The sequence below is a fragment of the Ranitomeya imitator genome, chromosome 3, assembly GCF_032444005.1.
Source record: "Ranitomeya imitator isolate aRanImi1 chromosome 3, aRanImi1.pri, whole genome shotgun sequence".
NCBI classification, from domain to species: domain Eukaryota; kingdom Metazoa; phylum Chordata; class Amphibia; order Anura; family Dendrobatidae; genus Ranitomeya; species Ranitomeya imitator.
The window spans coordinates 565615703-565627489 of NC_091284.1; the positions used below are offsets into that span (position 1 = coordinate 565615703).

Genomic DNA, 11787 nt, shown 5'->3' on the forward strand with positions numbered 1-11787 from the left:
CTGTAACTTTTGAGCGACCTGTTTGTAGATCTTCAACTCTGCAGCGTTTTCAATTAGTACATCTACGGTGAGTATATCCTTGTGCTGTATTCATTTGCCATGCAGCAATACTAATTTATGTGTCTAGAAATAGATGTATACTACATCTCAGCAGTGATTTTTTTTTAGAGCTTTCACGTTTATAACCAAAGACGCTTTAGCGTCGTAGTATTTCCATTTTAAGTGGTAATGCAAACGATTTTGTAGTATGGTGTGTTTCACCAACATGAAATTGGCCATTGACAAAATAGCAGCCAATAGAATTTACAAATTTTTCAACGCTCAAAATGGATAAAAATAGCCCTCATCCCATCCCCAAATGGTGGCTATGGGGAAAACACACAAACGGCCCCCATCCCATCCCCTAAATGGTGGAAATAGTCCCACGGACCATCTCATACAAAAAATGACTGATAACAATAGGAACGGCATACGGCTCATCAAACTTTTAATTTTTGCTGTTTCTTAACTTTTATTTTTTTATTTTTTAAAGATGTCTACAAATGAGCAGGACTGTGTTCGGGCACTCATAGAGATGTACCGCTCCCTGCCCTGTTTGTGGAAGATAAAATCTAAGGATTATAGCAACCGTTACATGAAGAGAGAAGCGTATGAGAAGCTGGTGGCCGTCTACAGGGAGTATCATCCCACAGAGACCGTGGATGAAAACATTGTGAGGAAAAAGATCCAGGCTCTCCGCACAGTTTTCAAAAAAGAGGTCAACAAAGTGGAAAATTCTAAGAAGTCTGGGGCCGGAACTGAGGAAGTCTATGTGCCCAGGCTGTGGTATTACGACCTGATGGCATTCACTAGAGACCAAGAGATCCCTCGCCCGTGCCAGACTGTGACTAGCCTTTGTGAGCCATCGCCCGAAGATATCCTGCCTGAGTCTCCTGACGACCATGTAAGTAGCCCCAAGCTTCCCTTCTTGTAGCATGCCGTGTGTCTTGTATGTTTATGAGACTGCATGGCTTCCAGTAATAGTGAGTCACGTTCATGTTTAATCCCCCTGATGATAACAGCTGCCACTTCCTGTGTCCGTAATTAACATTGTGTCTTCCGCACATTCGTACACTATTGCCGGCCAATGTAGTTCAGCACAGCTCTTTAACCCCTTTGTTTTTTAACCCAGGTAACTGTTCCTCATAGGTTCCAATGGGCATAGAGGTGTTTGGGGAGGTGTGGGCTCTCTAGGGCTGTGTGGCAGAGTCGTTTGTATGTTATTTATTTTAAATTTTTCTTTTTCATGTCATTGCAGGTGCCTCTGCAACAGCGGGAAACAACGGAAGCGAACAATGTCCAGTCCCCTCAGTCCTCCAGTAGCCCGTCTGTCGAGGAGCAGACATGTCCACTGCGCCCATCTAGAAAAAGAAAATCAACAGCAGCCACACCTGTGGATCTCCTGGCAGCGGCCAACAGCATCTTGTCCAAGCACGTCACAACCAAACTCTCCCCATTCGCATCCTTGGTTGAGGAACGTTTAAACAGACTGGATGATACCCAAAGATCTCACGCGGAGAGAATAATGTTTGACGTTATGAACGCGGCAGCCGCAGGAAAACTATGCGACACATCAACATTGAGCATTGACGTCCGTCAGCCCAGTGCCCATTTTTATTGGGGACACCAACAGGAGCCCATGCACAGCACTCCTGTCCGCAGACCTGGGCCACATAATTCTCAGTTCCGGACACCACCTGCACCCCCTTCTTTTGGTGACTTATCACAAGGACCTCCTATGGCCACGCACCACTACAGTGAGATGGACACTTACTACCAAAATTTGTAGTGTTGTAGTTGAAATAAATGAGACTTGTGTTTTAGATGCTCCACAAGTAATCCCCTATGCCTTCTCCCCTGCAGGCATCCTCCTGGCACCCGGTCATTAATCCCCTATGCCTCATCAACATTAAAAAAGTATTGTAATAACAAATAATAAAATTTTTAATACAAATAATAAAATTTTTGGTTTCTTAAATTTGTGTATGTACTACGTGTCTCTTTGGCTTGGCAATAAATGACGCCGCTGGTCAATATACTACGTTGCTGGGCAATATGCGACGGGGACATGCAAATGCTAGAATACCCAATACATTACCGTCACACATAACTATATTGTTAACGATATCGTTGCTTTTTGTGACGTAGCAACGATATCGTTAACTAAATTGTTGTGTGACAGCGTCCAGCGATCAGGCCCATGCTGGGAGATCATTGGTCGCTGGGGAAAGTACAGCACTTTTTGTGGTTGCTGAATCTCCCGCTGACATCGCTGAATCGGCGTTACACACAGCATGTGTAACGCCGATTCAGCGATGTCGTCACAAGAAACAAGGGAAACATTGGGTTAATAAGTGCAGGGCCACTCTTAGTAACGTGATGTTTACCATGGTTACCGTTGTCAATGTTAAAAAAACAAACAGTACATACATTCCCGCTGTATGGTCAAGTCCCTCGCCTTCGGCTTCCCGCACTGACTGGTGAGCGCCGTCCGGTAGTAAAGCACAGCGTTGACATCACCGTTGTACTTTACGCCCGGCGCTGAGTCAGTGCTGGAAGCTGAAGGCGAGGGACATGACTATACAGCGTGAATGTAAGTATGTATTGTAATTTTTTTTTAACATTTACAACGGTAACCAGGGTAAACATCGGGTTAATAATCGCGGCCCTGCACTTAGTAACCCGATGTTTACCCTGGTTACCCGTGGACTTCTGGATCGGTGCTCGCTGGAGAGCTGTCTGTGTGACAGCTCTCCAGCGACCAAACAGCGATCGACATCATTGTCGGTATCGCTGCAGAGTCGATGAGTGTGAAGGTACCTTTAGAATATGGTGAACATCTACTAATATATATACACACACACATCAGGAAATCACTAGTGCATAGGATGCTGCAGACTCACAGGTTTCATATGATTGATACAGAAGTAGAGTATGTTCATAGATATATATGTTTATTGGTATGTATTGGTATGTATGTAAAATAATAAGAAATAACAAATAGATATATCGTTATGTTCACATTTATTACAGAAAAAGGAGTATCATGGGTCATCCAAAAATTGTTAAAAATGAGCACTTTTACACAAGAGCACTTGAACCCCCCAACAATATCATCCATAATACATGGTATAAGTTATGCCAACAGTTACGTTACAGCTGTTGATACTGCCATGGGACAGCCCCTGGCCCATTGAAAAAGTCAGAGTATTTGTCCCTGCTATTAGTTGCATCATCACAGTACCTTCCAGAACCCAGACTTTCCAAACCACAAACCCTGTGCGCGTCTAGACGCCATTCGCCCTGGGTTACATCTCCGTTACCCTGGTCCACAGAGTCTACATACTGTGGAGGGCTGTATGCAGTGGCATCACGGCGACGTAGAAAGTTGTGGAGGACACAACAAGCAAGCACCACAGAGTCAATAGACGTTAGTTTCATGTTTAGTGCTGTGTGGAAAACCCGAAATCGGTTTGCCATAATTCCGAATGCATTTTCCACAACGCGTCTAGCTCTTGAAAGTCTGTAATTAAAGATTCGTCGTTCCGGTGTCAGAGTCTTCTGGGAGAAGGGCTTCAAAAGGTTGGGATGCAGTGGGAAAGCCTCATCTCCGACAAAGACAAAGTTCATGTTTTCTGTTGTGTCACTGTTGGGCGGCAAGGCAAGTTTATTATTTTTCAAGCGTTCCCCAAAATCTGTGTGCTCCAAAACTCCTCCATCGGATACTCTCCCGTTAATCCCAACAGACACACTTATGAAATCATAGTTAGCATTTACGAGGGCCATGAGAATTATGCTGAAATATCCCTTATAGTTATAATAAAAGGAGCCAGAGTGTGGTGGTTGGGTGATGCGTACATGTTTGCCATCCAAGGCCCCACCGCAATTAGGGAACTGCCATTGCTCCTCAAATCCCCTAGAAATCTCTTTCCAGTCATCCGGGGTCTGTGGGAAAGGCATGTAACTGCGGTGTAAAACTGAGACAATAGCTTTGCATGTCTCTGGGATGATGACGCTGAGTAGGGATCGGGATATAGCTGCGCTGTAATGCAAGTCTTGCATAGACCTGCCAGTCGCCAGGAAACGCAGCGTGACAGCCAGCCTCTCATCCACAGGGACAGCTGCTCTCATCTGTGTATTTTGCCGCCTGATATAAGGTTCTACAGCTGCAAGTAGGACATTAAATGAGTCCTCCGACATTCTCAGGTAGTTACGAAAATCATGCGGGTTGTTATCCTGCAGTTCCCTTATAAGGCCCATATGGGACAATTGATTCCTCTTCTGCAGCCACTGTTTGGTCCACATGCGGCGCTGACGCTTTACACGATTGTTTCGCGCTTGAACCTCCAGCTGGTTGTGAGCTTCTACCAATAACGCGGCCGCAACAATCACAGGTACATCCGAATGAGACATGGCAACCTGAGAAAGTAAAAAAGAAAAAAAAAAATTACTACATATCATTTTCAAAACTTACACAAGACATCCAATACTGTAATGCATTCTCCGTTGCGTCACCGATGCTGCACCATTTGACAAAAATGTTAACATAGGATGTAAGGTACTATATATATATATATATATATATATATATATATATATACACATACATACACACACATACATATATACATACACAGAGATATACATGGCTAATTGTAAGCAACGTTAACACAACAGCCATACCCCATAGATACCCTCCATTAAATGTACCATCCACTGAAACAAACAGGACGATGAGCGCTGCTGATTTATAACGGGAACGCCAAATAGTGACTTCTGGAGCCGACGTCACACCCGCGACGGTGTGCATAAATGGAGACGCTATAGCGTTGCGAATTGCGCGCCAGAACGGTAGAATCAAGGACCTCCTCTGGGCGTGGCTGGGTGGTGCCATACAGCGTCTCTCTTGCTAAAATGGCGGCGAGACAGCGATGTCCTCCTTTGGGGCAGACAGAGGTCCGCTTTTTTGTAAAAAAAAATGGATGCCATGGACTATGAGGGCCGGGAGAGTCGCCCAGCACACCCAAATCTACACAAGAATGAGGTGTTGCGCCACATTGCCCAGAAGATGGAGCGGAGGTTCGGCATCCGGCGCAGTGCGCTGCAGCTGCGCAAAAAGTGGGCCGACCTCCGGTACAAACAGCCACTTTATCTGGCAACGTTGCGGGCAGAGACCAGGCAAGGCAAGTAACAGTATAGTGTAATTGGGAGACACACAGTATCGGGAGGGGGGAATAGGGACACTCGCACTGCCGTGTGGCGCTTCCCACCTTCTATATATGTACCTCGATTTGGGGAGTTAAATTTAAATTTTATTCCTTTATGCCACTGGCCTAGGTTTGTTATTTGTGGGGGTGTCGGAAGCTCTGTACTTTGGTGTGTAAACATTGTGTTTCTTTATTTTTTGTGTATAGAGAGACAACGCCAGCAGAGGACTACAGCGGCCAGCAGCGTACGCCCACAGCCAGGGCCGTCACGTAAGTTACCCCTCATGTCTGGCAATTGCGATGGCGCCTACTTAATTTTTTATTTAAGTCTACAGCTCTGTACTTCTGGTGTCTAAACCTTGCGTGTCTTTTTTTGGGGTGTAGAGAGACGCCGCCGGCAGAGGACAGCACCCACTGCAGCCAGCAGTACAGCGGCTAGCAGCGGAAGCCCACAGCCAGTGTCGTCACGTAAGTTAACCACCCTTTTTTAGAATTTAATGACGCCATACGGGCCATTAGTAGGGAGGTTAAATATTGTGTACATTACAGGTGCAGTAACCCCACCGCAGGCCACAACCCCGCCCTTTCAACACCCATCTTCCTCCCCCGGGTCGGCGTCATTCTCTCCAGCGACAAGCATTCGTAAGTGACAAAACCAGCGAGCGCTTCACCACAGTGAGTTCAATTGTTAACCAGATATGTATTTGCTTCCTTTCAGCAGCAGGAGCTGTGGCCCGAGCCAGGGGATGGGTGGTCAGCAGCTCCGCGGATGAGCAACAGGCGTCCCTTTTCCGTAAGTATTGAGAAAGTGGGAGGGGGTTATCGGTGGGATGTCACATTTGACAACGACTAAACGGACCCTAAAACATTGAACCTAAAAAATGCCCTCTGGGGCAGTAGAAAATTGAGTATGTAGTTACAAGTACCATTTTACAATAAACGAATTACTAACGATCATTACCAGCTATACGACCTGGTCGTGATCGTTGGTAAGTCACTGTGTGGTCGCTGGGTCGCTGTCACACAGAACGATTGCGTTAACAATATCGTTGCAACTTCACAGAAATCAAAGATATCGTTACAAAAATCGTTATTTTTGACGGTACCGTAAAATTGCTGGTTATGTAAACACATGCCACCGTTGCAGCTTAATCACTGTCCATTCTCCAACCTCTTCTATCACAGAACCGGACACCGTGAGAGAGCTGCTGGCCAAGCAAGACCGCCTGGAGCGGACAGCAGCGCTCATGCTGCAACAAGTACAGCAACATGGCCGCACGCTGCGACACCTCTTGAGGCGTGGGAGGTTCTGATTTTTTTTTTTTTTCTTTCATTGTTTGGGATATTGTTCTGTTACTTGTTATTTTTCAGTTAACAACATAAAAAAAGTTTGATTTGACACAATTATGTTTGGTTTATTGTGTCTATAGCCACCGGCAACACACCGTGCGCCAAGAAACGTCGCCACACACACTTTTTGGCCCACATAATATCTCCAGTAGTTAAAAATGAAAAGACTGCAGCTTGGTGTGTCTGTAGTATACAGATATGAGGTGGGCCAAAAATATTACATGCATCTCCATAATCACACAAATTGAGGGGACAATGGTTGTCACACGGTACATATCTATGCTCACCTGCCAGGTGTCAGAAATAGTGAATTCAGGAGCCTGTATATGTTTATCATGAATTCATTTTTTCTGACACCGTACTTGATGAATATAGATAGCGTGACAGTGATTGTCTCTTGATCAAAAAAAAATAAGGTCAGTTTGTGAAAAAAAAAAAATTAGTTTACCAGTTGTGAGCTGTTTTTATTTACTTGCGGAGCAGGCCAGGGACAGCTAAGCCAAGGTAGACACAAAAGAGTTGGTTGGCCTTACCATATAGTTTGCGCAAAAAATGCTACACAGCGCCAAATAGTTTGCAAACTGCATCTGAAAGTGCCTCCATCTTGTGTGTCCGCTTACCAGATGCACAAGATAGCTGCCAGATATGTTTTATACATTACTATACCATATACTTAGATAAGCATTGCGTCTAGCATTACTACACAGCCATTACTATACAAAAAAAAAAAAAAATTGAACATACCGTTGATGAGCAATAAAAGAACCGATGAAGACGCCGGCAGTGGAGTACGGCGTTCCGAACAGAACGTTCACGGTAGAAGAGGATCGTAGCTGGAGAAGGATCGTTCCGGACAGGACGCTAGAAATGCAGGAAAAACAGGCATACGCAGCTCTCGAACAATGTGAATCAATCGCTGTAGAGTCGCGGTTTATATTCTGAGACGCCGGGACGTCACATCCTGGGTGACACCTATCTGGGTGTCACCCACCTGGGTGACACCTATCTGACTACGCTGCCAATTCATCGGATCGTTAACCACTGCTGTTTGACGTGAAGCAAGCAACCAGCGACAACGATCCGTGAGTCGCTGTTACGTCACTGTATCGCTCCGGCATCGTTCGAACGTTGGTGTGTTTGACGTCTCTACAGCGATCTAAACAGCGACGCTCCAGCGATCGCCTTTTGGTCGTATCGTTGTCTATATCGCTGCAGCGTCGCTCAGTGTGAAGGTACCTTAACTCTCCTATACTGCATATGCAGACAGTGGTATACTGGACCTGGTCTGCTTCAGAGATTGCTTAGTGAAATAGTGAAATATTGAACATCTCTTTTATCCAGTATCTTTCCCTCCTCCTTCAAATATGCCATCATAGCCATGTTCCTAAACAAACATCCCTGCTCTACTAACTGCAGACAGGTCTTTAACCTTTATTTCATCTCTAAAATCCTGCAATGCTTGGTCTGCTCTCATCTAATCCACTATCTTTGAGATAACTCTTTTCTTGACCGTTTACAATACAGATTCTGCTCTTAACATTTTACAGAAACTACTCTTCCTAAGGTCTCTAACAATCTACTAACAGCAAACGGACAATACTACTCTCATCACTTTCTCATGGAACTTTCTGCAGCTTGACACTGTGGATCACCAACTCCTTCTCACTATTTTCTGCTTTATCAATGTAAAGAATACTCCTCGAGCCTTGATTCTCTTTCTACCTCACTGACAGATCCTTCAGTGTATAATTTACTAGCTCATATTCTCCTCCTCTTTTCCTTACTGTTTGGGTTCCATAGGGTTCAGTCCTAGGCCCATTCTTCTTTTCTCTATACATCCCCACTTTTGGGCAAACCACCAGCTGATTTGGCTTTCAGTACCATCTCTGTGCTGATAGTACCCAATTATACACATCTCCTGATATTACCAATACATTACTAAAAAAATCCAATGATTGTCTGTATGCTCTTTAACATTATGTCATCACTGAATCTAAAACTGAATCTTTCCAAAACTGAACTCCTTGTGTTGTCTCCCCCTTAACTCCCAAACAGCACACTCAATACCTTAGTATTATGTTAGACTCAGTTGACTCAGATCCTTTCTTTACTCCCTATATCCAATCATTAGCTCGCTCATGTCATCTCCACTATCATGCTCTCCACAAAGCTTTTCACAGTTTTAAACCACTATATCTCCCTCATCTCTGTATGCCACTCTAGCTGTGCTCTCCTTTCCAATGACCTAAGACTAACATCCTCTATAAAGTGGTACCTCCCACTCCCGTCTACACAAGACTTCTCTTGTGGTGTGCCAGTGCTCTGGAATGCACTAGCCCAAACAATCGGGTTAATTCCCAGTATCCTTAGTTTTAAGTGTGCACTTTTCATTGGTCTAACCCCTGATATAACTATTCCCTGTTCTCCTTTCTGAACTTTCCTTCTGAATCATGTTTTTTGACCCTCCATACATTCATTAGCACACAGTTTCTGTAATTGTACAGATACTGACTGATAACTGGTTCATGCAGCTTTATGTAAATATCCCTGTATATTTTATTGATGGCTGGCCCATACATGACAAGCACTTTTTTACTTTTTGTGTCACCTCTGTTTCTTCATATACTTTCTTTCTCTTAGCATTTGTTGAAATATATGTTACTTTATAATGTCTTACAATGCTTGTGCATGTAACCTCTGAATTGTAAAATGATGCAAAATATTCTAGCACAATAGAAATAAAAATTAATAATATTATTATCTGTCAAGATGGCTCTTTCTACCATTGGACCTAACAATTTTTTAACTTTAAACATATTACTTTGAATTAATGGCACTGTCATGGAAATCATATTAATTAAAAAAATACTTAAGGGGAACATGTCAGCAGGGTTGTGCACAGTAACCTACACACAGTGTCAGGTTGGCACCATTATGCTGATTAAAATGACACCTTGGTTGATGAAATCTCTCTTGTGGTTGTTGTTTATTTCTTATTTGCAGTTTTGAGTTAATTATATGCCCGTGCTCTGGGGCGGCCTGTGGGGGGGGTCTTCATGTGGTGCTCTGCTTAGCTATTCATAATGCAGACTGCTGCCTGGTCACCAATCCCTCACTGACCTGCCCCCTGGTTTACATAATGAATATCTGTACATACTGAAAAAAAAAACCCAACAAAACGCTTTTGCAGGCAGGCGCCGTCCGTGGCTTCTGCGCTGCATCATAATCGCATAGTTAGTGTCCAGTTAATAAGTATTCTAGATGTTATTGTGCAAGTATAAAAAAAAATGTATATTTGAAAATGGCCCCTGCGCAGTTGCAGCTATCAGTGCATATAGACATCCGATAGCTGCTACTGCAGCAGCAGCGCCATCTTGCTGAAGAAAAAAAAATCCTCCTCCAGTATGGGGGCATAGAAAGGAGGATTTTTTTCTTTTCCAGCAAGAATTGCACTGTCTGCGCAATACTCTCCCTGACAGAAGTTGTGTCGCTTATACATGTTATGTAAATAAAAGCTTATAACCTGATGTTAAATTCATCCATTGGTTGTATAAATTATTCTTTTGAAAATTGAAACTCTCCGAAATGTGGTTTAGATTAAGAAAATAAATTGGCATCAATGCAGAGATATTGATCAGTTAATGGACACAGAAAGGTTAGATTTTGGCAACACAAAAGTTTTGTTGCCCACAGAAAGTAATGTGATATTCAAACAAATAATTAACTTAAAATAAAAATATATGTTGCATAACATTGGTGAATGAAGTTGTGGTGCCATTAGAGTCATATTTAACATTTTGTGTGACTTCCATTAGCTTGAAGGACTGCATCCATGCGTTTCAACATTGATTCATACAATTTATTAATGTAGTCATTAGGAATAGCAAATAATGCAGTCTTCCATGCCTCCCAGAGTTCTTCTAGATTTTTTGGTTTTGTCTTCCAATCTTCCTCTTTCATCCTACCCCAAACATGCTCAATGATGTTCATGTTTGATGACTGGGCTGGCCAGTCCTTGAGCACCTTGATCTTTTTTGCCTGGAGAACTTTGCACACCCCCATACTGAATGTAACCCCTGACCTTGATCTTTCCACCACCAAATTTAACTGTTTTCTGGGTATATTTTGGATCCATATGGGCTCCAGTAGGTCTCCTGCAGTATTTGCGGCGGCTGTGGTGTAATTCTACTGAAGATTCATCAGAGAAATCGACCTTCTGCCACTTTTCCAGCGTCCATCTATTTAGCAGGCTGTGGGACTTTGCAAATGTCACACAAGTTTTTATTTGCCTTTTGTTTAATGCTGGCTTCTGGGCACTGATTCGACCATGGAGGCCATTTCGAGACATAATCCTACAAACTGTTCTAGTTGACAAAGGGACTTAAGGTGACCATGCCTGTTGGAACTTTGCTGCAGTGGAAGAGGGGCTTGGTTTGGATTTTCTAACCAAAAACATTCCTCCTGAGCAGTTGTCTTGCGGGGTGTGCCAGACCAGGGCTTCCCAAATACATCTCCAATCTCTTCAAATCTCATTTTAATTCTTTGTACTTGACAATGAGACACATTAAAGGTGCCAGCCACCTCTGCAGTGGATCTGGTCTTCAGCCTCTTGATAATCCAGGCTTTGGTCGCAGGGTGGATTTTTGGCATGTTGTCAGAGCTCAAGTTGCAGTTCAAGTGAAGGTCTGGGGTGTTGAGTTTCTTTTTATACGCACACTAATTAACTGATCATTTACTGAGCACAAGTCAGGATGTAAACTAGGATTGGGTGCATTATATGACCAGGCAACAAAACTTTTGTCTTGCCAAAATCTGACCCTTCTGTGTCCATTAACTGATCAATATTTCGTCATTGATGCCAATTTATTTTCTTAACCTAAACCATATTTCAGAGGGTTTAAGCTTTCAAAAGAATAATTTATGCAACCAATGGATGAATTTAACATCAGGTTATAAGCTTTTATTTACATAACATGGATAAGCGACATAACTTCTGTCAGGGAGTGTAGTCGCTATTGGATCTCTAATACACACTGATAGCTGGTACTGCGCCCGCAGCACAGGCATATCATTAACTAAAAACTTAAAATAAAGATTAAAGAACAACCACAAGATGGATTTCATCAACCAAGGTATCATTTTAATCAGTCTAACGGTGCCGACCTGACGCTGTCTGTAGGTTACTGTGCAC

At 43.3% G+C, this 11787-nt stretch overlaps 3 protein-coding genes across 3 annotated transcripts; 2 read left to right on the forward strand and 1 right to left on the reverse strand.

The window, feature by feature from the left end:
* The first annotated feature begins 454 nt into the window (after positions 1–454).
* On the forward strand, positions 455–2017 carry LOC138670530 (uncharacterized). Its single transcript, XM_069757943.1, has 2 exons — positions 455–943; positions 1298–2017. Exons 1-2 carry the CDS (start codon positions 533–535, stop codon positions 1826–1828), a joined length of 942 nt encoding a protein of 313 aa, XP_069614044.1. The 5' UTR covers positions 455–532; the 3' UTR covers positions 1829–2017.
* Positions 2018–3046: 1029 nt separating this feature from the next.
* Positions 3047–7824, reverse strand: LOC138670531 (uncharacterized). Its single transcript, XM_069757944.1, has 2 exons — positions 7341–7824; positions 3047–4458 (listed from the first exon to the last, which is right to left on the reverse strand). The coding sequence occupies exon 2, from the start codon at positions 4450–4452 to the stop codon at positions 3193–3195; it is 1260 nt and encodes a 419-aa protein (XP_069614045.1). The 5' UTR covers positions 4453–4458; positions 7341–7824; the 3' UTR covers positions 3047–3192.
* On the forward strand, positions 4954–6839 carry LOC138671689 (uncharacterized). Its single transcript, XM_069759848.1, has 6 exons — positions 4954–4967; positions 5239–5516; positions 5631–5714; positions 5796–5888; positions 5965–6039; positions 6432–6839. Exons 1-6 carry the CDS (start codon positions 4954–4956, stop codon positions 6557–6559), a joined length of 672 nt encoding a protein of 223 aa, XP_069615949.1. The 3' UTR covers positions 6560–6839.
* Positions 7825–11787: the final 3963 nt, after the last annotated feature.